Source organism: Capra hircus, chromosome 28 (genome assembly GCF_001704415.2).
Source record: "Capra hircus breed San Clemente chromosome 28, ASM170441v1, whole genome shotgun sequence".
In the NCBI taxonomy this organism is placed as follows: domain Eukaryota; kingdom Metazoa; phylum Chordata; class Mammalia; order Artiodactyla; family Bovidae; genus Capra; species Capra hircus.
In genome coordinates this window covers 17,454,841-17,480,765 of record NC_030835.1, presented here as the reverse complement: position 1 = coordinate 17,480,765, position 25,925 = coordinate 17,454,841, and the positions used below count along the sequence as shown (strand labels likewise).

The 25,925-nt window shown below is 54.8% G+C and overlaps 1 protein-coding gene across 2 annotated transcripts; it reads right to left on the bottom strand.

The window, feature by feature from the left end:
* SPOCK2 (SPARC/osteonectin, cwcv and kazal like domains proteoglycan 2) lies at positions 401-25,881 on the bottom strand. 2 transcript variants are annotated; one of them, XM_018042489.1, is made up of 11 exons: positions 25,221-25,881; positions 12,228-12,236; positions 11,852-11,897; positions 11,481-11,595; positions 10,289-10,403; positions 8,556-8,670; positions 8,013-8,132; positions 7,293-7,511; positions 5,818-5,880; positions 4,225-4,362; positions 401-4,128 (listed from the first exon to the last, which is right to left on the bottom strand). In XM_018042489.1, exons 1-11 carry the CDS (start codon positions 25,407-25,409, stop codon positions 3,983-3,985), a joined length of 1,275 nt encoding a protein of 424 aa, XP_017897978.1. In that variant the 5' UTR covers positions 25,410-25,881; the 3' UTR covers positions 401-3,982. The 2 variants fall into 2 exon arrangements, with proteins under 2 accessions (XP_017897978.1, XP_017897979.1); XM_018042490.1 differs by lacking the exon at positions 12,228-12,236 and having other exon boundaries at positions 25,221-25,717.

Below are 25,925 nucleotides of genomic sequence, written 5' to 3'. Positions count from 1 at the left end.
AAATTTTTAAGGCATGTCTTCAAATAATTTTAATGACATAGGAAAAGGTTCATAATAGGCTGAATTTTATTTTATTTTTATTTATTTATTTTTTAATAGGCTGAATTTTAAAAAGCAGAATATAGAGTTTGATCTCTGCTTTGTGATATAGGTATATATATTGGCCTATCTACAAATATATATAGGAGATATATTTATAATAATACCAGAAATGTTTCTAAGTTGCTTCTGGTCCTCCCTCAGTAAATCAGGCCCCTCCTTACAGCCCCACCCTCATGGAGGTCTAACATATGAAATTGAATAAGAGAAGCCTGCTGACCACAAGCCTGAATGAACTCTGGGAACTTGTTTTGTGAAAAATGACACCGAGGGAGAGAATAATCAGAGTAGTGCCAATAGGTGGTGTTTATAAAGTTTTTATTTTCAGTTTTCTTAAAAATAACATTTGATTTCCTTTATGCATGTGTGAAGTGTACTTGCTTTCTTAGGCTGAGTTAATAGGCAGATAAAGACAACACGAGGCAGGGTCCCCAAGTAGAGGTGGGAGGAGGAGGTGTGTGAAAGGGAGGCGGGGCACAGGGGAGCGGGTGGGTGACCCACGGGACGCTTGAGTGCCCATCAACGCACAGACACGGTCTAACACTTTGTTTTTCGATTTTTTTTTAAAGACATCTAAAATTACTGAGAGATACAGTTTCAGCACTTAAATATACAGACGGAAATCCAAGCACTTGAACACAATTCTTAACTCTAAGCTCAGTTATTGCACATAACACAGTTTAAGTAGGCTTCAGGCTATAAAGCAATTTGCTCTGCTTGGGACTTCCTTGGATGTCTCGAGTCTCCTTTTGCACCCCCAGTGTCTCTTCCCTTTGACCCCTGCCAGTCCACAGCCTCATGATGATGCCGGGGGTCAGTGGATTAGCCATTCATTCTCCCCAAGGGCTGAGGGTGAGGCTTTGGTGAAATGGAGGGTCCCCAGGTTGATCCCCATGGACCCCCACCCCCTCTGGTGAAGCTGAAAGCACATGGAGCTCATGAGAGGTGAGTGGGTGGCCTGCCCAGGTCGGGTGGCATGAGGATGGAAGTGTGACCACTGGCCACATGTGGTCACAGCCCCAGGGGGATAATGGGGCGCAGTCACGCCCCCTCACGCTCTCATCGGCTGTGCTTCCCTCCTCCTCCTCCCTGAGCTCCCACACCTCCTTCCCTATCGCCCTGAACCCTCTCTGAGTGGTCTCTCAAGGCACATTTGTTTGTTCTAACTCCAACCTGCCCCATTTAGATGTGACTGTCTCTCCCAGCGCCCAGGGGAAAGGAGACTCGGGTGGCCAGGGGCGCTCTAGAGCCAGGCCAGAAATTTCTTTGAAAATCTGGTGGCGCTCTTTTCAACACAACTCAAATTCCACTGCCTGCCTAAGCCCGGGGAGTGGGGACAGGACAGCGAGAGGACACAGAGAAGAGGGGAGCAGAAGAGGCCGGGTGGCAGACAGCTTGGTCAAGGGCACACATCCAAGGAGTGAGGAGGGACAGCCCTGCAGTCTTGCTCACAAGGAAACCTGCACCTTGTCTGACAGGAAGCAACCTGAAGGCCTTCAGCCCACCGGGCTCGAGCTGCTTGGTCTAACTCTGGGGGGCCTCGGTCCCAGAAAGTGGGATGAAGCAGCGCAGGGGCTTCAGACAGGCAAGGCTGGACCCCTGAGTCCCACCAGGGTCTAGTTCAGCATCTTTTGCTTTCTTTCTACAACATATTTACAAGGTCATAAAACGTGCACAGCCGGAAGACCCAGAGACACGGAGAGGATGCGTGCCCCCAGGAGGGGAGGGCCATTGTGAGACGAGAGGGGAGCCCCTCACCCACCCCAGGACGCCCCAGCATCCTCAACAGCTGCGCCCAGGAGATGGTTCCAGAAGTCTGAGCCAGGGCAGAGGGAGGAAACAGACAGACTCCAATCCTAGTGAGAGCACGAAGTTTCAAGTAGCTCTGAGAGGGGCTGCGCTCAGAGAGCAGAGGGCTGACGTGGACCGGTGTTTCCCTGAACCGAGCAGGGGACCAGAGGGCGGGCTGGGAGGCCGGGAAGGGGAGGGCGGGAGACGGGCAAGGGGTATCTGGGGCAGCGCGGGACACCTTAACGGCAGGAACTGTGCTGGAGAATGAGAAGCGGTTCATGGGGCTAACTGGAGTTTCGTTATTTCCCTTCAAGGGAGGGCCTGAAAGATGTGAATCCCAGGGTGGAAGTAAAGAAGCCAGGGAGCCAGGCTGGGAGGCTTGCCCAGGGGACTTCACCACACAGACCCCACACCTGCCACCACCCAGCACACAGGGTGCTCCTCCTCACACGCCAGGCCCCCAGGGATGGCCTCTTGGCTCACACACACACACATACACACACACACACACACACACACAGCACTCGCCATACACCAAAGGGCATCAGAGGCCCAAACCCAGGAAAGAAATTCTTTACCAAAGTGTTAGGAAATTTGTTTCAACAGGGAGAACTGGACAGAGTAGGAAAAAAACAAACCAAACCAGGGGGTACCTGCTCATCCACCCAAGCTCCCACCTGGTAAGGAGATTTGGGGAAGCACTGAGACAGGGCCTCAGATTCTGGCTACCCCAGACCCGTCCCCTCTGATTTTTCACAGCCCTACACACCCCAGAGCTTGAGAGGCCCTCCACTATAGCAGCCCTAGGATCCCTTAGAGGGGAGGAGGGAAAACCCAGGAGCTGAGAGGACTGGGGCTAGAAATGGCCCAGGGATGCCTCTCTCGGAGGAGGGACAGAAGGCTGCAGCTGTCCCCTCTGTCACAGGATCTCAGGGACAATGCCTTTTGTCGGTCTGGATGGGAGGGGAGCATTTATTAAGGGGTCGGGGAGGAGGTGGCACACACACTGGCAAGACCCAGGCTCTTGATCTGCTGCCTGATCTTCAGGCTTCTGGAGTGGGGGGGATGGGGAAGGTGTGCACCCCCTACCCCGACAGGAACGGGGGAGTTCAGCTGCACAACCACCACCCACTGCCTCCGCAGAGCAGCACAGACCAGGCCCCCACCCGAGAGCTGCAGGAAAGGACCCAAGCTGTTCCGACATTCAGGGTGACCCCGCCTCTGCTCCTAAGAGTTCTACCCGGATCTGCAAAAGCAGCTCCCCCTGGCCCCTCCCCTCCCTCACGTGGCCCCCCTCACAATCCCAGCAGCCTGGCGAGTCCTTCTCCTCCCCCACCTCTCAGCGTCTGCCCCCAGCTTCTTCTCAGCCACCACTGCTCGCCCTGGCCTGGGTTAGGAGGAGAGTCCAGCAGAGGGAAAGGGCTCCCTAAGGTGGGTGCCCGACTCACCTCATCTGAGTCTGAGGAGGGGGAATGTCAGAGCCAAACTGGCCAGCAGACAGCTCCCTGCCCTCCCTCCCCTCTGGGACCCATCCCACCAGGCCAGGGCCTAACTCCAGAAGGGACGGGGGAAGGGCATGGGCAGGAGGAGGAGGTTGGTTGAGGCAAGAACAGAAAGCCAGGTCCAGGAACCCAGGGTGACAGGGAGGCTTGGCTGGGGGGCTGGCAAGGGGGCACAGAATCCATTCTGAAGCAATTTTCACTTTGCAGGGTGTGCATATGTGCGAATGTGAGTATTTCAAAAGTAACAAATGGAAGAAAACAACTACAAGAGGCCTTCAGGGCCTTTGGGTGACCCTCTGTCACTAGCAGTGTGGACGAAGGACACATTTGTCAGTGCATGCCACACACACACACACACACACACACACACACACACACAGATACTCTTGCATACTCAGTCACACATCCTGGCCGTGCATCCACACATGTGCCGTGCGCACTCACACGTCTGGTCCTCCCCATTGGAGCCAGGGTCCTTTAGGCTGTATTTTCTGGATCCATTTGTAATCTGCCTGCTTCTGTCCAGGTCTCTGCTGCCGTGTCTCCCCGGCTGTCAGCACCCTGGCCTGCCCCGGCTCCCCGTGGGCCGTCTACCAGATGTAGCCTCCATCGTCCGCCTCGCCCGCCTCGCCCTCCTCCTCCTCTGTCTCCTCGCCTGCTTCCTCTGTCTCCTTCTCCTCCTCATCCTCCCAGCCGACACCACTCCCGAAGTCCCCTGAGAAGCCCACGATGTCGTCTGTGAAGGGAACCAGCCAAGGGGCAGGTTAGGACCCTGCCGGCAGGGAAGCCCAGCCCAGCAACCGGGGCTCCCGGCTGCCGACCCCCAGCTTACCGCAGTCAGGGCTCCCGTGTGTGCGGGTGCCGGTCAGCTCCAGGCCCAGCTGGTCCACGCACCAGCAGTCTCCGCTGCTCTGGTCACACTGCATCTTCCGGTAGTAACCATCCTCGTCACAGCTCGGGATGAAGACCCCTGCGTGGGGCAGGCCCCGCAGGGTTAGAGCAGGGGCCTCCTTTGAGAGGTGGCCCCTGGAACCTCAGACTCACAGGCACGTGGGCCCCACCAGGGTCCAGCCAGACCAGCTACCAACCATTTAACAAGCTCGGACATCCAGGGCTGGACGCCAGCGTTTCTTCTTCAACTGACCAGAAACAAACAAACAGAAAAGCCTCCCTTTCTAAGCCACCTGCTCAGCCCCTGCTATGGGTCCCATCTGCCTCCATGGCCCCCAGTCCTGTAGGATGGCCAATCTGACCTCATTGTGCCAGACGCCCTGGATCCTGGGCTGCACCTAGGCCTGCTAATGCCCAGCTTTTTCCTCCCAGCCCTTTGATTTTGACCTGCCCTTGGGGCCACCCACTTTCCTTCAGATTGCTCCTTAGTTCACTCAATGGACTGCTTAGATCCCCACTCCGGGGCCCCAGGGATAGACAGACTGCCCACTCTGTGGGGCGACATGCACATGTTCCAGGAGCACAGACCAGAGAGGACTGCTCCCAGGAGCTGGCTTCCTGATAGAAGTGGCGCTACACCCACCCCAAAGGCCACTGGTCTCCCAGTCAGTGCGGCTTTGTGGGAGGCTCTAGTGTGTGGTTCCATGCACGCTATCACTGCTCAGTTAAAGGCCAAGCTGCACTCAGGAACTGGGAGGCCCCATGGGACCTGCCTCGTGGACATTTGTCCGCTCACCCACCACACTCAGCCAAGAGCATGAGCTTTCTGTCTCCCAAGAACGTTTCCCTGCCCTCGGCTTTGGTCCTGGTTGGCTCACTCTCATCCCCTCAGCTCTCCTCTTGGACACCAGCACCCCAGGGAGGCCTTTGCTGACCCCTGGCTGACTTCTGTCCACTGTGCTCTCCTTCAGCATCACACGCACAGGAGCCACAACTGGGCGCTCTTTCTGGTGTGTCAATTTGTGGGCTGTGTTTCCCCAAGTAGCCTGTGTGCTTTATGAATCCAGGGACCACGTCTATCTTGCCCATCAGTTCTGCTCTGCGAGGGTTTGCTGCTGTCTCTCCAGAGCTGGCACTCAAGTATTTGCTGAGAACATGAGCATCTGCTGTGCGGGGGGCAGGCGGGTCCTCCCTCGAGCTTTGCACACACCCTGAAGTCCATGGGGTTGCAAAGAGTTGGACATGACCGAGCAACTGAACTGAACTGACTGACTGAACTGAATTGAAAGGAGGGTTCAAGGAACTTTCCTTATTTCTACCTACAGCCCCAGCAGGAATGGGCACAAAATTAGTGCTTAAAACACACTGAGGGGCTGGTTGGGAGACCTTGCCTCACCACGAGGATAAATAGGAGAGGAATTTCCCTCTCCTGTCTTCCTAAGCCAGGGCCTCTTCTGAACTCAGCCTCTTCCATGACACCCACAGGCTAGAGCCTCTGGGCCTCAGAGGTACCCTGGGGCACCTGCCTCCTCACCTGGCTTCTTCTTGGCAGCCTCCTGGATCTGGATGCGCTCCAGCTCTGCCAGGCAGGGAGGCTCTGTGGGGAGAGAAGCAGCCTCTGATGGGGGCCATCCCGTGGTGCTGACAGGACTCACTGAGCCCCCCTACCCAAGGCTTAGAAACCAGGCAGGGGGCTCTGCAAGATTAAAATACCCGGGCTCTGACACACTGCCCACTGTGGGATGCACTGATCCCTCTAAGGTCCCCTGAACGACAGAGGGGCTCTGCCAGGTGAGAACACCCAGGTTCCAGTTGAGAGGCTATTCCAAGGCTGTGGGATGGGTTGAGGCTCCCCAGGGCCCCCTGAGGGTACTGGGGACTCATGGGATAAGTAAACAGGATTTAGAAGAGGAGGTGGGGTGAATGCACAGACTCCCCAGGGTGAGAGGCCTCCAGGGCAACATAAGGCTGGAGGGAACATTCAATGGAGGCCTGAAAATAACTGGCAGCCAAATCTAACTTGTCTGTGACCTTGAGAAGTCCCCTAGCTCTTCCCAGCATGAGGACTGACTGGCCGTAAAATGAGATCAGCTCCCAGCTAGACGGCTGCTGTACAGGACAGAAAGCATTAGCTCCAAAGGCCTGGGAAGTAAGAAGTGCTGCTGCAGCCATGCGGAGAGAGTGGAAAGCTGGACAGTTAGGGGCAGTGAGACTGATCAAATGAGACACTGGCAGGGGGGTCTGCGATTTACATGATGCTCTGCACCCAGATTTTTCTCATGTCATCTTCACAACAGCCTCTGAGGTGTTGTCATCTCCCCATTCAGTCGCCCCAGGTCCCAAACCAGCTAACGGTGGAGCGCTAGTGGAAGCCCCAGCCTCAGGCCACAGATGCTGTAACACGCCCACCACAGGACCACAGAGGGGGCCAGGCCAAACTCCAGAGGCAGAGCAGGGGCTGCCCCTCCTCCAGCTGGTCAGCGGACCCCTTGGAACCTCAATTTCCCCATAGAAGATGGTTACCCGTTGACCTCAGTGGTTCGGGATGTAAAAAGCTGGCAAATGACACCACATCTCTAAGGCTCATGGTCACATGCACACCCATATTAGGGGTGTATACTGTGGGATGGGTTCAAAAGTGGAATCACTGAGAAGCCAACGAAGCTTCAGCTTCAGGACCCCTTAGCCTCTTCCAAGCCCTCTGAGGGGCCCTAGAAATTTTACATTTGTAATTTTTAATACTCTTCCTCAAAGAAGGCCTCTGAAAGTGCATAAGCTTCAGGACCCATAAGATCCACTCAGGGCCTGCTGAGGAAGGGGGTCCACGTGCTGGTTCCCCTGGGCTCCAAGAGATGAGCTGCTAAAGAACGCAGGAAGCTGGGGAGCTGGCAAGGTTCTGGGTGGTGGGAGGTGGCCAAGAGGTAGCCACCCTGACTCCCAGAGAGAGCCTGGAGTGAGGGGCAGAGCCTGCATGGCCGGCAGGGAGCCTGGGGAGGGGGCCCCACTCACTCTCCCTCCAGAAGCAGAAGCACCACTCAGCGGTGGAAACCCGGCCGTCCTTGTAAGTGTCGCAGGAGTTGAAGAAGGGGCGGATGCAGACTTCGTATTTGTCCAGGTTGATGGCAGCCAGCTCTGTCTGGTCCAGGAAGAGGTCGGCACTGGTGTCCAGCTTGGAGAACATCCAGCCGATGGAGTCCTTGCAGCTGGCCCCGAGGCTCTTGTCCAGCCCTGAGGAGAAAGTCACAGTTCAGACCTGCTTGAGGTAAATCACTCCATCCATCTGTCTGTCCATCCCTCCAACTCTCTGTCAGCCCCTCTCTGTTCAGGGTCAGGACAGCTCAGAATCAATCCGACCACAGGGGTGAGAAAATCAAGCACGGCTGAAGGCCCACCCCTCAGCCTCTTTACAGGACCACCCAAACCAGTCAAAATCCTGTTTAGAAAGTCCTTCAGGGAAAGTAATTCCTTACCTTCCCTCGGCTGCTCATTTCAGGGTTTAGTTTCTTTCCACCCATTTTAAGGAGTTCTTCCTGTTAGCTAACTCAAACCCCTCCAGTCCAGTCGAAGCCCACCTCCCCTTGTTCTGAAGTTTAGGCTCTTTGAGGTGCTCAGTGTCTGGCAGGAGGGGGAAAAATGTGGGTGCTCCCCAGTGGAGCCAAGTGGCCCCAGTGCACAGTCATCTCCCCATCTTCCCGCCCTCCTCCCCGGCACAGCAAGCAGCTCCCATACCGCTGGCCGGGCTGGCTCCGCTGCTGGCTGAGCCGTTCTGCTTGGAGTTCTCATGAAGGAGCTGGAACCAGTCCCGCAGCCGATCCCCCAAGTCGGCCAGGTCCTGACCGGTGCACGTCTCTGCAGTTGGCAGAACAGGGAGAAAGGAGTGGAGCGTGAAGGTGGGGTGAAGCAGCAAGCATGGTCTCGGCTGGGGGTGGTGCCCTACAGGCCTGGAGGCTGGGCAGTGCTTAGGAGCGCCAGGGGAAGGGGAGCTAGAAACCAGAGGCGCTCTCTCCTCCTCTCCCACCTTCCCCTCCCTCTCACTTCCTAGGACCAAAAGCACACAGCGCAGGCTCCCTGTGATGAGGCCAAGCCCTCCTGCTCCATGCAAAGCAGACCCTCCAGCTCCACAGGTCCCTCAGGCCTGTTCCTGGTTTTGGTCACGTCTCCCTTCCCGTTACAAACTTCCCTTGCCCTTTCAGAGCTCTGAAAGAGGACCCCAGGAGCCCTAGCAGTGAGCCGCCCCCCACCCCAAACCTGCCGTGGCCCAGCACTCGTCACCTGGTTTGCTGTCGGAGGTAGAGGTGGCGGCCTGCTCTGTGGGGCAGGGGCAGGGGCCCTCGCATCTCACTGTCAGCTGCTTGCTGCTCAGGCACGCCTGCTGCTCCAGCTTACACTGCAGGACAAGAAAGTCGGCTGGGTGATGGGGGCACTGCTGGGGGCACCCTCCAGCCTACCATGGCAGCCACATTTGCCTTCCCCCTTGGAGGTGGGAGGGACAGACCTGCAAATAGCGCGGAAAGGTCCCCCACTCCCTCTGCAGGCCACAGTGCACGCTGGTCAGAGGAAGCAGGCCCAGGAAAGCGGGAAATGAAATGCTCCCGGATCCCCACTCTGCACCAGCCTGCCCTCTCTGCACATTTGTCCTTCTCAGGGTACCTGCCAGCCCTCACTCTCATGCACCCACCCCTCCTTGCCCTCTTGGCCTCTCCTCCCCCTCCCCACAGTCCCTTGGCTCCTGGGTAACCAGCTATGGGCCCCTCCCTCACGGCCTTCCCACAGTCACTTCCATGGGCTCTCTTGATAACAAACAACTACTACCTACTGAACATCTGCTAATTCCCTGGCCTTTAGAGCTTCCGAGAGGTTCATCTATTCCTTGCTTTTAAAGCATTTTTCTCTGGTCGTGTCTGGTTTCTCCCCATGGGATAACCGCTCACGAAACTCAGGTCCTCATAGCATCTTATAACATGATCTCACCTGGTCCCCCTCAGCCCCATGAGGGAGGAATTGTGTTTCTTGTGCTCAGCAGAGAACACGGACGCTCAGAGAGGCCCAGTGACTCAGCTAAGGCCCAGGGGTGAGCTGGAATCCAGACCTTCTAATGACCTCCACCTCCGCCCTGGGCAGGGCAGGGACCCTCACACCACAGCCTCCTGCCCACACCTCGCTTTGCCCTCAGGTGGTGTGACTTGGTGCTCTCCTCCCCACCCCCACTGGCTCTGCCTGCCTCCTCTGTAACCCTCTGCCTCCTCCAGGCAGCTTCTGCCCTCTAGCCTATTTTCTCTCTTCTTCCTCTTCTCCCTGGTGACCTCATCCCCGCCCCAACTTCAATCATCACCCACAGCAGATGACTCCTCAATGTGCCTCACACCCTAGATGGGCTCCTAAGCCTAGAACCCAACTCCAGCTAACAGTCTATGCCCTCCAAACACCAAACAAGTCCTCACTGCTAGCAGAAGCATTCACCGTCAGCACCTGCATTTCTATGGTACTTAAAAGTTTATGCTTTCACAAACATTGTCTCATTTAACCCTTACAAAAATCCTACAGAGCTGGTCTTCATTCCCCCGACCACCATTCCCTCCCACACTGTCACCTCATGAAGGATTACTTCTTCTTGTCCCAGAATGCCTGGTGCTTGCTGGTGAACCATCCTGTCCATATGGATACCCAACCATGGAAAGATGTCAACCCCCAAGACCTGGATGACAGAACTCCTTTCTTCCATGTTTTCATGAAGCTCTTCCCTCACCTGCTCTGACGTGTAGTTACCGGCCTCCTCCAGGCCCCACCCCTCACCTGCACCTGCCCAAGGTCAGGCGCAGGATCTGTCTCAGGCTCTTGGGCTTGGTGCCTGCACTGTGGCTGGCCACACTGATGTGCTGACAAGTGCACCTGGCCCCGCATCACTACTGGGAGCCACACAGAAGGCCTGGCTGAGTTGTTCTCTCCACTCTCTGTGGCCCCAAGTGCACCCTACCTCCACCCCACCTGGGACCATGGCTCCTCACCACTGAGCTGTAAGTGTGGCCATCAGAGCCGCAGACAGAGGCAAGGTGGGCCATGTGACAGGGCTTACAAATGCTGTCTTTGTTTCCATGGAGTTTCACAGCAGGCTGCTTGATCCTACAGGAGGAGTGGGATAGGAGGGTACAGGAATGGAAGCAGAAGTGAGAGACAGATGGGAAGGGAGGGTTCAGGAGACTGGTTCCAACAAGAAGCTGCTCTTGGTGACCTACAGCATTTGGAGCTGCCTCCCTGCCCCCGCCCACCCTCCCATCACCCCCAGTCAGACCCTCTCGCTCACAAAAGTAGAACCAATCAGGCAGGGTATAGACACTTCCTGCTTCCCCTTTCCAGCAGGGCCCTCAGGTTCAACGCCAGGTTCAACTGTAAGATGTAAATGGGAGTTGTACTCGTATAAGGGGTCAGGCCAAATCAGAGGTTGCAAACTGATGGCCTGAGGGCCACTTGTGGTCTGTAGACCCAAATCTTATCGCACCCCCCAGGATTTTTGTTTTCAATTGGGTTATTTACCAACAATTGCAAAATGGAAGAGTTCACATAAAAATCCTGGATTTCTGGCCTAGGTAAAATGGAAGATATGGGAGTCCTGGTCCCTCATTTCCATAAGGCCTGGGCCTACCGGATTGGTTCATCACCAATGTAAGCTCTCTCTTCATGCATTTACATTACCTGCCAGGCCCCTAAAGGCATCTAAGATTGCAATCCCAAGTCCCTGGTTTCTGATTATATGATTAAGGAGAGAGAGGAGGAAGATGAGACCTTCTCCAAGGGTCTTAGAGTCAGGTAGGGTCTTGTCCTTGGACTGGAGCTAAAGCCTCAAATGCTCCTCACTCCTTCCTTCCTCTGTGAGGTCCACTTGACTAGGGCCAACAGCCAAGTGAGTGAGCTTGGAAGTGGATCCTCAAGCCTGAGTCCAGCGTTCAGATGAGGGAGCCTCAGCACACATCTTGACTGGAACCTCCTGACAGTCCCTGAGCCAGAACCACCCAATAAAACCACGTCTCGCTCCTGACCCTCAGAAAATGTGTGATAACACACATTTGTCCCTTCAAGCCACTAAGCTTTGGGGTAGTTTGATCTGCAGCAAAAGATAATTGTTACCTAGGAGAGAATCAGTTCAGCCCTTGCTCTTTACGCAAACCCCCTCCAGCCCTTCCACCTCCCCAGGGCCCTCACCTATGCTCCAGCTTCTTGCGGCTGATGCACATGGCCCGCTGATAGCCCTGGGCGATGCACACTTTATGACGGCTGCACTTCACCTTCTGGCAGGGGTCCTTGGTGGTATCCAGGGCTGCAGGGGACATAGAGTTAGGACACAGGTCATTTGGGATTCAGGGTCAGAGAGCCCAGGAACCCACAGCCCCACTTCTGAGCTGGGAAGCCCCCCTTCCTAGCAGCCCTTGATAACCACAGCTCCTCAACTTGGAAGTCTCATCTCGAGCTGGGCCTGGCTCCCCAAGGAGCCTCCAAGGCCACAATCAGGACTTGCCCTCTGGTCACAAGTCCTCATGGGTATCAGTCACCTTCCCCTGCAAGGGGCATGTTACCTTCATCTCCTTGCTGATTGTCCTCCCAGCTCTTGATGTAGTCATCCTAGGGAAGGACAGAGTGGGTGAGGGGGAAGGAAAGGGCTATGATTTACAACCTAGAGCCAAAGTTCAACTCCAGGGCCAACAGAGCAAGGGCCCGGGCCACTGCTTCCCTATGCCAACTGCCACCATTCTGGTAGCTTCCCAGGTGACCCTGTCTACCCAGGCCCTGCCAGCTGCCTGCCCCAGACCTTTAGCCCCAAACCCATATCCAGAATCCCTTCTGGCCTTATCCCTAAGTTCCTTATTTCTGACGCCCCATCTCACACTGAATGCTGCAGGGAAGGAGAAATTGGGGTGAGGGTGCAAGGGAGAAGAGTGGGGTATAACTCACCTCCACCTCCTAGGGATCGGGCAGCAGCAGCAGGCCACAGGAAACGGAGCAGGAGGAGAGAAGGAGGGATGGTGATTTTAGTGGGCAGCCTATCCTCAGACCACCAGGTCTCAGGGCTCCCCAGGCCTTCATCATGTGACTGTGGGTGTGGGCAACGATCTTTGACTGCTAAGGTCCTCTGATCTCTATGACCTCCAGTTGGAGGATGGTATTCCTATGTCTTTACAATAGAGAGCTTAAGACCTGGGCACGCTCTGGGCTGGCCTTAGGAACAGTAGAGGTGAGGCTCGGGGCTTTGAGAACAAGGTCCCATCCTTCCACTCCAGGCCCTGAAGATGGTCCCAAAGGCCCAGCCCTGGTCCCACCACCAGGACGGATGTCTGAGGGGCCTGTACTGTCTGGGAAGGGATTCTCATGCCTCTGCCCTGGCTGTTTGAGAAATGCCTTCTCTCCTTCTGCCAGTGTCCTTTCCTGGGCAGTTGCCTCAACTGACACCTGCCCACCAAGCAAGTGAGGCAGAACAGGCCTCTCCTCTGGGCTACCTGGGGACTGTTTTTCAGTCAACACCTAACTTTCCTGCAGAACTCAAACGGTGCACTGAAAGAAAGGGGGGTCATGGCCCCTCCTGATGGCTTTCTCAGTTCCACCATCCAGCTGCAAATCCTGACTCAGAAGTCCTGAAAAGCCCCTCTGAGGTCATCTGTCCCAGCCCCCGCTGTGTGCAGGAGAAGCCAGGAAGCCCAGAGACAAGAGAGGACATGATCCAGGTCCCACCATCTCGAAGCCCAGGTCTCCCGGCGCCCAGCACAGAACTCTCTGCTGGATACAACACACCATTAGGGACCCAAGGCAACAGTGTGTGCGGGGTGTTCATAGGTAAAAAGGATGCTTCAATAAAGTTCACCCAATGCTAGATGATCTTTTCTCTGAAAATGAAATAATAACCCACATATGTGTCCAAGTAGCCAAGTGTCCCCAGCCCTTGAATCCAGGAGCAGCAGGAGGAAGGCCACAGGAGGGACCCCCTGGGCACTGGACAGGCCAGCCCAGGCTCCTGGCTCAGGTAGCCAACTGATTCCACAGGGCGGCTGGTGTCCTCTTGTGCCCCACCTCTGGGCAAGCTTCTACGGAGACTGCAGGGCAGCCCTTAGGGAACTATAGCAGAATTCCCTGTTTGCCAGAACCAAAAGAAGCCAGCCCAGACCCAGCCCTTCTTCTCCAGGAACTCATCAGGGTGAGGGGTCCTTCCCCCAGTGTCTACTCCACCATGGATGGGAAATGAGGCTGAGTGTAGCCAAGTGGTCGAGGCTAGAGTCACAAGTTGGGGCAAAGGTAGAGGCTGGCCTCCACTGAACTGGGCTCTTCTCACCGATCCGGCATTCTTTGGGAGGGGAGTGGGCATGAGGTTATGAAGACAGGGGAAGTAGCTGGTGTGAGTCACCTGCTCTCAACCAACAAGGTCTGTGTGCCACAGAACCCACCCACACCTGAACTGGACCAGGGAGGGGTGTCAGCTGAGGGCCTCAATGCCTGCTCACTTCCCCATCACTCTGGCCCTACCCTGCTGCTTTAACCTCTAACCAGGCTGTGAGCAGAAGCCTTTGGGACTCAGAACCAAGTAGGTTCTCAAAGGTCAATACCAAGAATTTCTGATTAGAAATCCAGGGGGAAGTGGGCTGGTGGAAGACAGAGTTCTAAGAAAGGGACTTTCCCTGTCCAGCTGCTGTGTGAGAGCCCTGGTAGGGAGCCATCCGCACCCACCCCAACCTGAGCAAAGACAGGACTCCTTCCTCTCATTCAGGATACAAGGTTTGAGCCCCTTTCATATACAAGTGTTGTCCTGGGTTCTAGCTGAGCTCCTTGTCTCCACTGATGTGGATGAGGTAGGGGGAGGCCTAAGTGGTTCTAGATTCCAGGGCCCTTACTCCCAGGAAAATGGGAGCAGCTAGCCAGAAAGAGTGATGAGGAGAGGGCCCTGGAGTCACACAGAAGCCCGTTTCCCCACCAGTACACCCTGGGCAAGTACCTTGGCCTGTTGGAGCTTAGCATCTATCTCCTGGGACCACTCAGAGATTAAAGGAGATAGCGTCTGAAAAGTGCCTGGTGTTCACAGAATACTCAACAAATAAAAGCTGTTATAGCAGAAGAGACCAGAGAATTCAGATGGAAAATAGTGGAGGGGCAGGAAATGAGCAGGGAGAGGCTACACGAGGGGCCCCTGCAAGTGGGGAAGAGAGTGGCCACCACTGGGAGAGCAGAGACCACAGGGGTATGAGCAGGGTCACCCCCAAGGGGCCTCAGTGAGAGGGGCGATGAGGAAGTCCAGTGGGCGGCATGAGAATGGCTGCTCTGGAGGCAGACACCAGACCAAGGGCACACCTAGGAGCTCCTAAGGTCAGGTGTGGGCTGGTCCATCTATAAGGCACAAAGGGGGCATCTGTTGGCAAGTGTGAATAATGCCTTTCAAAGCAGGGGTGTCTATTTATGGCACCCAAGTGGGCTCACTAGCAATTATGAGAAATGGTCTGATAAGGGCACCAGAGACTTCTCAGGAAACAGGCCTCTTTCCATCCCGGCTTTGCTGCCGATCAACCCTGTCCTCTCCTGAGAAATGGGGATTTGGAAGCGTTCACCTCCAGTCCTCTGGGGCCAGGGCCAGGCTGGAGGGCAGATAGGTCATAGGCTGAGACCCAAAGCTCTAGGCAAAGGGAAAGCCCACCTATTTCATCTGGTAGTAGAACCAGCCATGACCACCCCCGCATCCAGTGGTGCTCAGCACAGGGCAGGCACATGGGGAAAGGCTGGGATATATAAGCAGCTTATATGTCATGGTGTTTTAAAATTAAGTCCCCTGCATGTATTTTTATGTCTGCCTTCCTTTTATTCTCAGATTCCTGTGAATAGGGCAGAATGGATAGGATCAGCTCCACAAAAAAATGAGAAAAGGAGGCTCAAAGAGGCAGGGCAATAGGCCAAGGGTCCCAAGACAGATGAAGAGCTGGGCCAGGACTTCCCATCTGGGCCCTGACCCTATGACCCTAACCCTATACAGGAAAGTTTTGCTCTTAGGGGGACAAGGGGAATGGGTAGCAAGGACTTTGGACCCTGGGTTTGCTCTAAACTTGGTTTGCTGTGCATCCTCAGCAAGTCACTGCCCTCTTGAGGTTTCTCTCAGCAACAGCTGAACGTTGGAACAATCTGAGGAACTTTTTCAGCCCTCCATCGCTGGCGCCACCCAAGCCCACAGGGCAGACAGCCCTGGGCTCCCCTGGCGCTCAGCAGGCGGCTGAGTGAGCTCATGGCAACAGCCCTCAGGTGTCAGGTCCTTCCAGCTCTGCCTCTTGTGTCTAATGTTCTCATTTGCTCTCACAGGAGGCCTCAGGGAGGAAAAAGAGCAGTCATTCACTTCCTTCTGAGGACACTTCACACAAAGCAGATATTCAGGACAACTCACTAACCCCAGATCTCCTGACCTCCAGCTTGAAGCCTTTTCCTTTGGAAAGTGAAGAAAGTGTTAGTTGCTCAGTCCTGTCTGACTCTTTGCAACCCCATGGACTGTAGCCTGTCAGGCTCTTCTGTCCATGGGATTCTTCAGGCAAGAATACTGGAGTGGGTTGCCATTTCCTTCTCCAGGGGACCTTCCTGACCCAGGGATTGAACCCGGGTCTCCCGCATTGCAGGCAGACTCTTTACTGTCTGAGCAACCAGGGAAGTCCAAAGGGGATGCTGTGGCTGAAGTGCACATTAATTTATTCTCTCAAATCTCATGACACCAAGCCCACTCCACAACTGCTCTCTCTCCAGCCTGCCCTCCCCTCCCCACACCCACCGGGTCCCACCCTAGCAGCCCTGGCCTCAATTACTTCAGGGTCTCCCCTGGGCTCTCCTTGGCCCCACCCAACTCCCATACCGCTTCAAGCACAGGGATCTTTCCAGAACATAATTCTGATCATACTTCTCCTATCTTAAAAACCCTTCACTGAATATGCAACTTTCTCTCATTTTGAAAAAAACTGTTTAAAGGTGATTAGGTTAAGAAGGATTAAAATCAGAATATTAACAGTGACTTCCTCTGGGGAGAGGAATAGAGAATTGGGGCATCTTTCTGCCTTTTCATAAGTTTCCAAAGTTTCTACAATGAACATGTATTAGTTTTGTAAGGAAGGTGGAAAAAAAAAAAACACAATAAATATCATATTTAAAGACCCTCACAGGTTCCCAGTCACCGACAGAAGAAAGTCCACCTTCTCTCAGTCTCTTCCTGTCCCCATGTCCTTCCAACAGATGTTTCAGTCTGGCCAGTCCTCGGCAGAGCCTTCTTCCCGCTCTGGAACGTGTTTGCATCCAGCCCCCGGAACTTCAATTCGTATTTCAAAACTCAGCTTTCAAACTTTATCCTCCCTAACCTTGCCCCATATCTGGTTTTCCTTCAGGCCGACTGTACCTAGTAGAAGTTTATTATTACTCTGGCTACGTGAAGCAGTGCCATCGCTTCTGACCTCTTTAGATGGCCAGTTTCTTGACGACAGAGACCATATGAAGTTCACCTTTCTATGCCCAGCACCTAACAAATAATAAAAATACCCTAAGAATAGCTAATCGTTTCTCACAAATGACCATGTGGGAGGCATTGTGCTAAACATTTTACACTCATTGGCTCATTTTACTCTTCATAAAAATTTAAGAGAAAATTACCACTATTATCCTATTTCTCAGGTGGTAAAATTGAGGCTTTGGAGAGGTTAAGTGACTTATGCAGGTTCACACATCAAATAGCACAGCAGAAAAGTATTGGAACTCCAAGAACTGGGATTCCAGACTCTGTGCCCCTAATCAGGACTCACACTGTTCCTTAAATGTTAGAAAAAAAAAAAAAGTCTCAGAACCGAACCCAGGAGCTTAACCCCAGTGGCTTCTGCCTCCACACCAGTTCTGTTCCAACCCCACGATGGGAGTCTCGCAGCAGAATGGAGGGATTGAGAGTGGTGGGGAAGACACCTGGGGGCCCCCCTTCTTCAGGCATTTTCCAGAACCCCTTCACACACCCCTGGTTGGGCTGGTTTGGAGCTAACCCGTCTCCTGCTTTGATCTCGGCAGCTCAGCCCGGTTGCCATGGAGACAGGGCCCACTGTGCCAAGCTGGGGGAGAAACAGTGGTGAGTGCGCAGGCCTAGCTGGGCTTAGGGGGGCACATGCTGGGTGTTTCCAAGCGCTGTTTACTTCCTGTCATTTTAATTAGCACCCGAATCACCCGCTCACTTCACAGCTTGAATTAACCCAATCTCTCCCAACCTCTCCATCTGGTGGGGAGGATGAGACGCAGTGAATCAAGCAGAAGAGCAGCACCCCAGGACTGAAAACCACCAGGGCGAATCTCCACCTACCTCTTTGCAGCACAGCGTGATGGGGAGACCGACACCACCTACCCCCGCCCTGGCATGGAATCTGGGTATCCACTTGGCCTGGCCCCTGACTGCCAACAAGATGTGGGCAGCACAGCCTTGCTGGAGAGCCTTTGGTCTACAAAGTGAGGATGACTCTCTTGCCTTCCTCCCTGAGGTGTGGAGGGATCCAGTGTGGCTGTGAGCACAGTTTGCAAACTGTAAAGCCTACACTTTCAAAACCCACACAATAGGAGCACTTCAGCTGGGTTCTTGGGCACATACGGGGAGTCTGGGGGACAAGGTGAGGATGAGAGGTACTTCCCGGTGTCAGAGTCACAAGGAGCCTCAAGTGCAGACTTCTGACGTTGTCTCCAGCTGAGGCTCTAAGATGCGCTGACAGGACGGAAAGAGGTGCATCATGAGACTTTAAAGAAACCACAACTTCTGTAACCCTATGATGGCATTTCTTCATTTTTTAATAGATCAAGAACCTCTAAAAATGGAAGTGGACTAGGCCTCTCTCAACCTCTGAAAAGCCCTGTAGCTGGCATTACTTCTGCCTCATTCCTCAGGTGAGGGAACCTCTGACGGAACCCAGTCCCCTGAGAAGGCCCAGGAGTGGGGAACTTGTGGCTGGGGGCTCCTGCTGTGCCTCCCTGCAAACCAGCAGGGAGCACAGAGGGAGGGGCCCAGAAAGGAACGAGCAGGGGCGACGTGGGGGCCGCCTGGCTCCCCCTCAGCTAAGGCGGACACCCCCACCACATGCCCAGGCAGAAGGCATCTTGAGGCAGCGCCCTCCGCACGGAGGAGACTGGGAAGGGGGGGCAGTCATTAAATATTTGCCCCTCTCTCAGAGGGAGCGGTGGAGGCTGTGTGAGGCCTGGACAAACAGACGGAGACAGGCATCTGGCAGACTCCCTGCCTCCCACCTCTCCCCTCGGAGGAATTTCCTTGGAGGACAAAAGTGTGCTTATTGCTCCCTGCATGCCAGGATCTCTACCTGGCCTCAGGTATGCCTGCACCACCCCCCACCCCATCCCCAGACTCCATGGGGCCTGAGCTCTCCACTGTTCCAGGGGCATCTTAGACTCCAGTCCTTGGGTTTCCGGTTCAGGCAGTGGTCCCAGGGGTCCACAGAAGACCAAGAACAGCAGAGAGAGACAGGGCAGAGCAGGCCTGGAGTTCTGTTTTGAGCTGCCTCAGGGCCTGTGTTTCCTTTCTAGTACATGAGTCGGGGGCAGGATTGCAATCCAAGATTCTCTGAGGAGGCCCAGACCCTGGAGCTGAGGAAGCACAGGCATGGGGTCATGAAAGAGCACGTGGCATTGTGTCTGGTCCTTTTCTTTACCTGCAAGTGCCCAGTGCTTAATGCTGCCAAGGCTCCATGGTTCTGCTTCCCCTCTCTCCTAAACTGAGAACTTTGAGAAGAGCGGAAAAGGAGCCTGAACAAGTTTAGAGTCTTCCATGTCCTCTAACCTGTGCAAAGGAGCCAAGGATAAGGGAAGGAGCCAGCAGCTTGCATCCAAGTAGGGGTAAGATACCGGCTGGGCCTGGCTTGTCCTTCCTGCTGTGTGCAGCTTTGACCTGTTCTCAGATGTCGGGGAAGAGACTTGGAGGGGCAGGATGCCCTGTCTCGGGGAACCTGGTCTCCACCTGAGGTAGCCCTGTGCTCACCCACACACAGGTCTGATGGTGGGTGACCTGCTCTCTGGGCCCACTGAGGTGGGGGGAAATTCTGAGTCCCCTGTGCATCCCCTCACCGAGGAGAAAGGAGGCTGGCTGCACCCAGGTCCAGGCCGATAAACATGGGGAAAACAGGGAGGCCTGGGGGCAATCTTCCTTCCTGGCATGTTTCATTTCCTTATCGTACAAATTAATCACTGGAGTCAGTGCTGGGATTCTAGCTTTGACTATCCCAACCATTCAGGGCCCAGAAAGGGGAAGAGAGCACCCCAAACAGTCAGCATGGCTCAGCCCAAAGCCCCACCTGAACCCATGGTGCTGCTACCTGGAGGGAAGTGGGAGGGGCTCAGAGGACAGATTAGTTGAGATCCTTCCTGGCTCTCACATTCCATGGTGCATACATTTATACTGAGCACCTACTATGTGCACAGCCACTCCATGCAATGCTCTGAGGATGGGGTGTAATGTCACAAAGCAGTCTATCTCTAAACCCTACCCTCAGGGACTTGCCTTGGGAGGAACGTGATACATACCAGCAGGAGGACTCTTAAGTTATAAGCCCACAGTGTAAAGGGTGCAGGGAGGCAGTACCAACATATGCCAAGTGAGTTTATGGCCAATAAATGTGGCAGGAACCCCAAGGAAGGGGCTATATCGACAACTGAACTGGCTGAGCCCTCAGGGGATCAGAGGCTGGGACATTTCAAGAATCACATCACCCTAGCTTGAAGCTGGGCCTGGGTCTGCCTACCAAGCACAGATACATTCTCCCTGTCTACAGCCCTAAAAAGACTCACGTGATACCTGCAAGGGAACCTTACACAGTAGCAACATGGCCATCCCCAGACTGGTGTTTGCCCTGGGATGCCATTAGGCTTCATTTCTCAGGTTCCTTTGTCTCTGGTTAGTACACACTCAGTGCTGATTTGGTCATGTGAAAGTGAAGTCGCTCAGTCGTGTCTGACTCCTTGTGACCCGTGGACTGTAGCCCACCAAGCTCCTCTGTCCATGGGATTCTCCAGGCAAGAATACTGGAGTGGGCTGCCATTAAGAGCAAAAAAGAAAATCCTTTCCCTAAACTCAAAGTCTTGCTGCTCAGCTTGTGGCAAGTGTAGGGGTGGAGGCTGAGAGACGCATGCAGGTGAGCTCTAGTGCCCTCTTCCGGCGTCCCAGGATGACAAGGGCTGCCATTAAACCCAGAGGAAAAGCAAGGGCCGGCAAAGGGAAGTGGCTCTGCCAGGGAGGAAGACAAGCTGAGAGCCCTCCCGGGGCCCCTGGGGCTCAGGTAGGCTAGAGTTCTCCCACTCCTCCAGAGAGCCCGCTGACCTTCTGGAGAATGCAAGGGTGGTGCGGGCGGCCATCCTCTTCAGACTGCCTGGAAGTCAAGAGGAGACTAAGACGGCCTCTCCAGGCAGAGTGCTCTTCTCGCCCTCTCTTGTCCCTCTCTGCTCAGGGCCTGGAGCCCTGCTGGGTGTTCAAGAGTCCCTCACCGTGCTACACTGCTCTGCGTGATGCCAGCCCCTCCAGAGTGGGAGACGATTTGGAACTAGGGTGGAGGAGGTGGAGGCCAGAGCGGGGCCCAGACTCTTATTCTGAAACCCCAATGATGGAATCCATTCTGACCCAGTTTGGGGTTCTTCTCACACACCCACACTTATCCACAAACACCTGTGCAGCTCAATCCCACACTTGCCCTGGTTTGGCTGTATGGGGTGGAGAGAGGGGAGCCTCTTTGCGGCTGAAACTTGCTACTGGCCTACTTGGTGTTCATACACACATATGAGAATATATGAGAATTCTCATATATGAGAATCACTAAGTAGCTAGCAGGTGATATTTCCTGGACCAGACCCTAGGTTCATGGTGAAGTCCTGGGCTCCAGGGAGGTGCTAAGATCTGCAGTGAATGAGTGAATTAGTGCACATACACCAGTGTTGTTCTCATGGAGATGGAGGTTGGTGTGAACTAGCCCCAGAAACACTGATCCATCTGGTGGTTTTTCTATGGGGTTGAAGTTTCTTTCTCTATTGCCTGAAATGGATGCCCTCCAGCCCTCAGACAAGATGTCTTCACGCTCACAGTCTCCCAGACTGAAACTGAAGTTCAGAGAGGTTATGTGACGTACCTGGCATCGTGTGGCCAGGCAGTGGAAGAGTCAGAACCTGACCCCAGGCTTCACGCCTCTCCTGGGTGGAGAGCTGCCTCTGGAGGGTCGCTAGGCCAGGCGGGTGGCAGGCTGCCGAAGACACTGAGCGCCCTAGCCCTCCTTCCGAGGAGGTGGTGCTCCTGGCCAGGCATCCTTGAGCCCACAGGACATGAGCCAGGGTAGGCTCTTCTCTTCCATCTCCACTAAGTGTTAGGCCAAGAGTTCTTGAAAAGCAAAGATGAGTTAGAGGACCTGGGTTCAAATCCCAGCCCGGCCGCTTGCTAGTGATTTGATAGTGGATACTCTACTCAGCTTCTCTGTGGCCTCCTTTTCTTCAGCTGCAAAATGGGTGGACTACAAAGTAATGGTAACTGTCTCACAGGTTGCTGGCAGTGGCCACAAGAGAGGACAGGGATAAAGTGCTGACTGTAGGGACTGGCAGATGTAAACACCCCTACAACCAGTGATGTGTGCCTCCCAGGTGCTCAACACTGTGCTGGACACTCATAAATATCATTAAAATGTAACTGAAGTAGAGTACAAAGCAGAGGAGCCAAGAAGATAAAGAGAAGTCAGCACTGTCCAGCCAGCTCCTGGAGCCTGCCTGGAAGAATGCTGCGTAATGGCCTGTCTCCTCTCAAGTGTCCATCTCTATCTATGAGGCCCTGGATGCTTTGTTCCAAAGACTGCAGTAAAATCCACCCACTTCTGCAGGGAGTTAAATCGAGAGATGGGAGCACCGGGGAGCAGGGCTCCGAAAAGCCCAGGCCTGCACAGAGTGGGGTGCAGCCAGATCCCAGCTCCTCTGAGTTGAAATTCCCTCCTCCCTGGAAGCAGGACACGAGGCATTAAAAGCGATCTATCCAGACACATGTGAGAGCCCCAAGCCCACTGGAGAGGAGGATTACTCTGTCGGTAAACCCTTCACAACACCCTCTACCCACCCCCTCAATAATCCTACTGCTCAGAGGAAGAATGCTAAGCTGAATTCCCGGCTGACCAGCTCAGACCAATTCCACACTGGAACCATGGCCATGCTTTCCTTCTCGTCTTGTTTCTCCTGCCCACTTTGACGTGATTCCCTCAATCTCCCTGCCCTCAATTCGGTCCAACCATTTAATGAGACACTGCTCCCACCCACACTTGACTCCTTGATCCCCTTCCCCAAGAATATTCCACTCCCCCTGCTTGCGTGCCTCCCTTGCACCAAGGCAGAGTGGGGGCCCTGCACCGTTTTGTGACTGATAATCAACAAGACTCTGGCTCAACCTGGCAATGCCTTAGAGGTTCAACTCCCACCTCTCTTTTGAGGAGCCAAGGAGCATAGTTTCAAGAGAACTTCCTGAGGAAATGTACATAAAGCCCAATGCTACTGTGCCCAACTAGAAGGCCTTCAGTCCTTAGGGTGGGAAGTGGGGCCTCTATTAACAGAGGAGGGATGACAATGGTCTGCAGTCCTGGCATGGCCCCTGTGTATGGTCTGTGCACTGCACAACTCCAGGGGCATCATTCACATGACGGCACCCCTAGAGTTATGCAGTGCAGCGGCTCTGAGCTAGCAGCCTCCCGCATTTCTGCAGAGGCTGCCAGAGAATCCCTTCAGCCAGGCCCTCCTGCCAAGCCTTCCTTGTCCTCCTTCTCTCCCTGACCCTGTTCTCCTATAGCCAGGGCTACCTTAAATGGGGTTTTAGAGGAAATCTACCCTATAAAGTGCCTGAGACCACCCAAACCATTACAAATGCCTCGTAGAAGCTTTCCATGAATCCTATGGAGGCAGATCCTGCAGAATTTCACTCTGGCGCCTTTCTTCTGATGAGCATGGGAGGAAGGGGGAAGTGACTGGCACCAGTACAGGGAGACAGGTGGGCAGCCCTGTGCCAGGGGTTCATGGAGTCAGTCATTTATCCTCACCCACAGAGTTGGCTATTGGAAGTCAGTGGAAGAAGGAAGGTGGGGAGGAATCTTTCGTTTTTAAACTTGTACTGCTCTGATCAAGCATTTCTTTCCTCTCTGACCTTCACCAGTTCCATTTTGGAAAAGCAAACTGCCAGAGAGTCAGAGGGAGGCCTGGACCAGTGACACATGGATTCAGGATGGGCCAGCCTGCTGCTACCGTCTCACTGCTGTGGCCGGGCTGCTTCCCAGGCAGCGGCAGGAGACTGCAGCTAATCTGAGCTGGGCCTGCAGGGGACTCGGAAGAGGCCTTGCTGGAGTGCCAGGCTCCTGTCTCTGGACCAGCCATGGGTGGGGCAAACTGCAGGCTGGGGCCCAGGTCACTCAGCCCTGAGGACCAGGCAGCCGGCGAGTCCTTCTGATGAATTACAAGCCACCAGTTTGACTTTTGAGATAAACAGTCGTTTGTTTCAGGGTAACAAAAAGATGCGTATCTGCCTGTTTCCATCATTCTGCTGGTTATCACATGAAGCATGTGTGTTCTAAATGCATTGCTAAGGAACTTTTGGATGCATACAATGTAAGATGAGAAAGGTCACCGTGTTATACTAGGTGGGTCTGATGTGGGAATCTGGGGAACTGAACTGGAGAAGCAAGAACTGGGGCCGTAGAAGAGGCTTCCTGGGGTTAGGGCGCTGGAGAGCACCGGGTGACGGACACCAGCGTTCCTCTTCTCTGGAGCATCCGGGCCCATCCTCCACCTCACACCCCGCCCCCACCCTGCTCTGGGTCCCAGCCACGCCCTCTGCTCGCCCCTCCTCACTCCTACTTCCCTTTCTGGGAACAAGGCAGCCTTCAGTTTCCCCTCTGATCTACAGGTGCCTGTAAACAAAGTGCTGCAGCGTTGCCTGTTCTTCCGCAGCCATCTCCACACCCCCTACACGGCAAAGTTCCGCACAAGGTTAAGCTGGGTTCCAGCGGGCGTATGCAAAGGGTCCCCCGACCCAGCTACTGGGCTCTCTACCCTTTTCAAGTCTACTGGGCTAGGGAGTCTTCCTTCTAGGTTGGAGGTTCAACTTCTGGGTCGTTCTACCCCATGAAAGATTGGTCCTGGAAAATTATCCTCCATTAGTGCTCGCGTCCCTCAGTGGGAACCCCAGACCTGGCTCTGGCGGCCACCCAGAGGTGGCCTATGGTATTTTCACTGCCGTCACCCGCCCCCCATTACGGACGGACGGACACGCCTTTCACCATCTCGCCTTTAGGAGGATTGCTCAGAGCGCCCCCCTGACCCCAACTCAAAGTGCCAACCGCGGGCTGGTCCTTCCTGTCGCCCCCACCCCAAAGCCCAAGATGGAAATAGAGGGCAAGCACAGGAAGATGCTGCCTACCCCCCCGGCCCCACCCAGACCTGCCCCTTCCGCAGTGGCCCGTATGTGGAACCTGCAGCATCCACCCACCTTGGGGTGGCTCACCAAAAAAAAGAGGAGTAGGTCAGGGACCCAGCCAAAGCCGGGGCCCCTTCCCTCCCTCCCTGCCTCCTCCCCCTACCCTCCGCATCGCATCTCGCACCCCTCTCCGCATCCAGCCTGCAGAGGAGAGCTTATCGCTAATGCACGCCCCCCAGAGCAACTCCTCGCTCGGGCCATGTATGTGTGGGACTGGGGGTCTCAAGCCCGCTAGCTCTGGGGCTGAGGGGAATATGAGGAAGAGGTTCAGGAGCCCGGTGGGTGCGCGCTGTTTACTCTCAGGGCAATTATCTGGTTGCGCTGCAGGAGCCCGTGGCTGCCATGGGCAGCCGCCACTCCTGGCCCCAGGATCTCTGCTCCGAAGCTCCCTCCCTAAACCCCCGCGCGGACCCTCGGCCCTCTCAGCCCTGCAGACTCACATCTCGGAAGCGGTTCCAGTGCTTGATCTTGCCGCTGTACTGCGAGATGGATGACAGCCATTGCTCGTCCTCCATGAAATTGCCGGGGGTCTCACCCTCCTTGAGCCCTTTGGCTTCGCCTTCGGCCAGGGCAGCTGCCGAGAGCAGCAGCAGCGGCAGCGCCAGCCGCCCGCAGCCCCGAGCGCGCATCGTGGTCTGAATTCGACCTGGAGGGTGGGGGAGTCTTGACTTCTGCAGTATTTTAATGTCCTTCTTCCCACCCCGCAGCTGGCGAGGCAAACGTCCTCGTCTTCTTCAGCCTTCCTCCTGCGGTCTGTCTCCGATGACAGACGGATAGTGTGGGTCGCTGCTGAAATGTGACCTGGTTAGGAGATGCACTTGTCTGAAAAAAAAAAAAAAAACAGCGCTGGACGTGGAGAGGAAGAGAGAATCAGAGAAGCTGCGCCAGTAGGGGCCGTGTCTGTAACTGTAGCATCAGCATCACGTTTGACATCATCATACCTGGTTTAAAAAAAAAAAAAGGGAGGGGGTAGATTTCAAAGGGAAGCGCTTAATCGGAGCGCCAAATGCCAGTCAGCCGCTGCAGAGCCCAGCCCAGCCTAGCCCAGCCCAGCCCAGCACTTAGGGAGTTGCAAACGAAGGAATCCAAATCCCAAGATGTCCCTGCTGTCTCTCCAAGGGTAGAGATCAAAATCGGTGCCGGGC

Bases quoted from the DNA above. Each gene is read 5' to 3' on its own strand.
- SPOCK2 (XM_018042489.1), bottom strand. From the start codon at position 25,409: ATGCGCGCTCGGGGCTGCGGGCGGCTGGCGCTGCCGCTGCTGCTGCTC. The intron at 11,596-11,851 runs GTAACATGCCCC...TGTCCCCTGCAG, and splicing joins CAATCAGCAAGGAGATGAAG to CCCTGGATACCACCAAGGAC. The intron at 5,881-7,292 runs GTGAGTGGGGCC...CTCTCCCCACAG, and splicing joins CTTCTGCTTCTGGAGGGAGA to AGCCTCCCTGCCTGGCAGAG.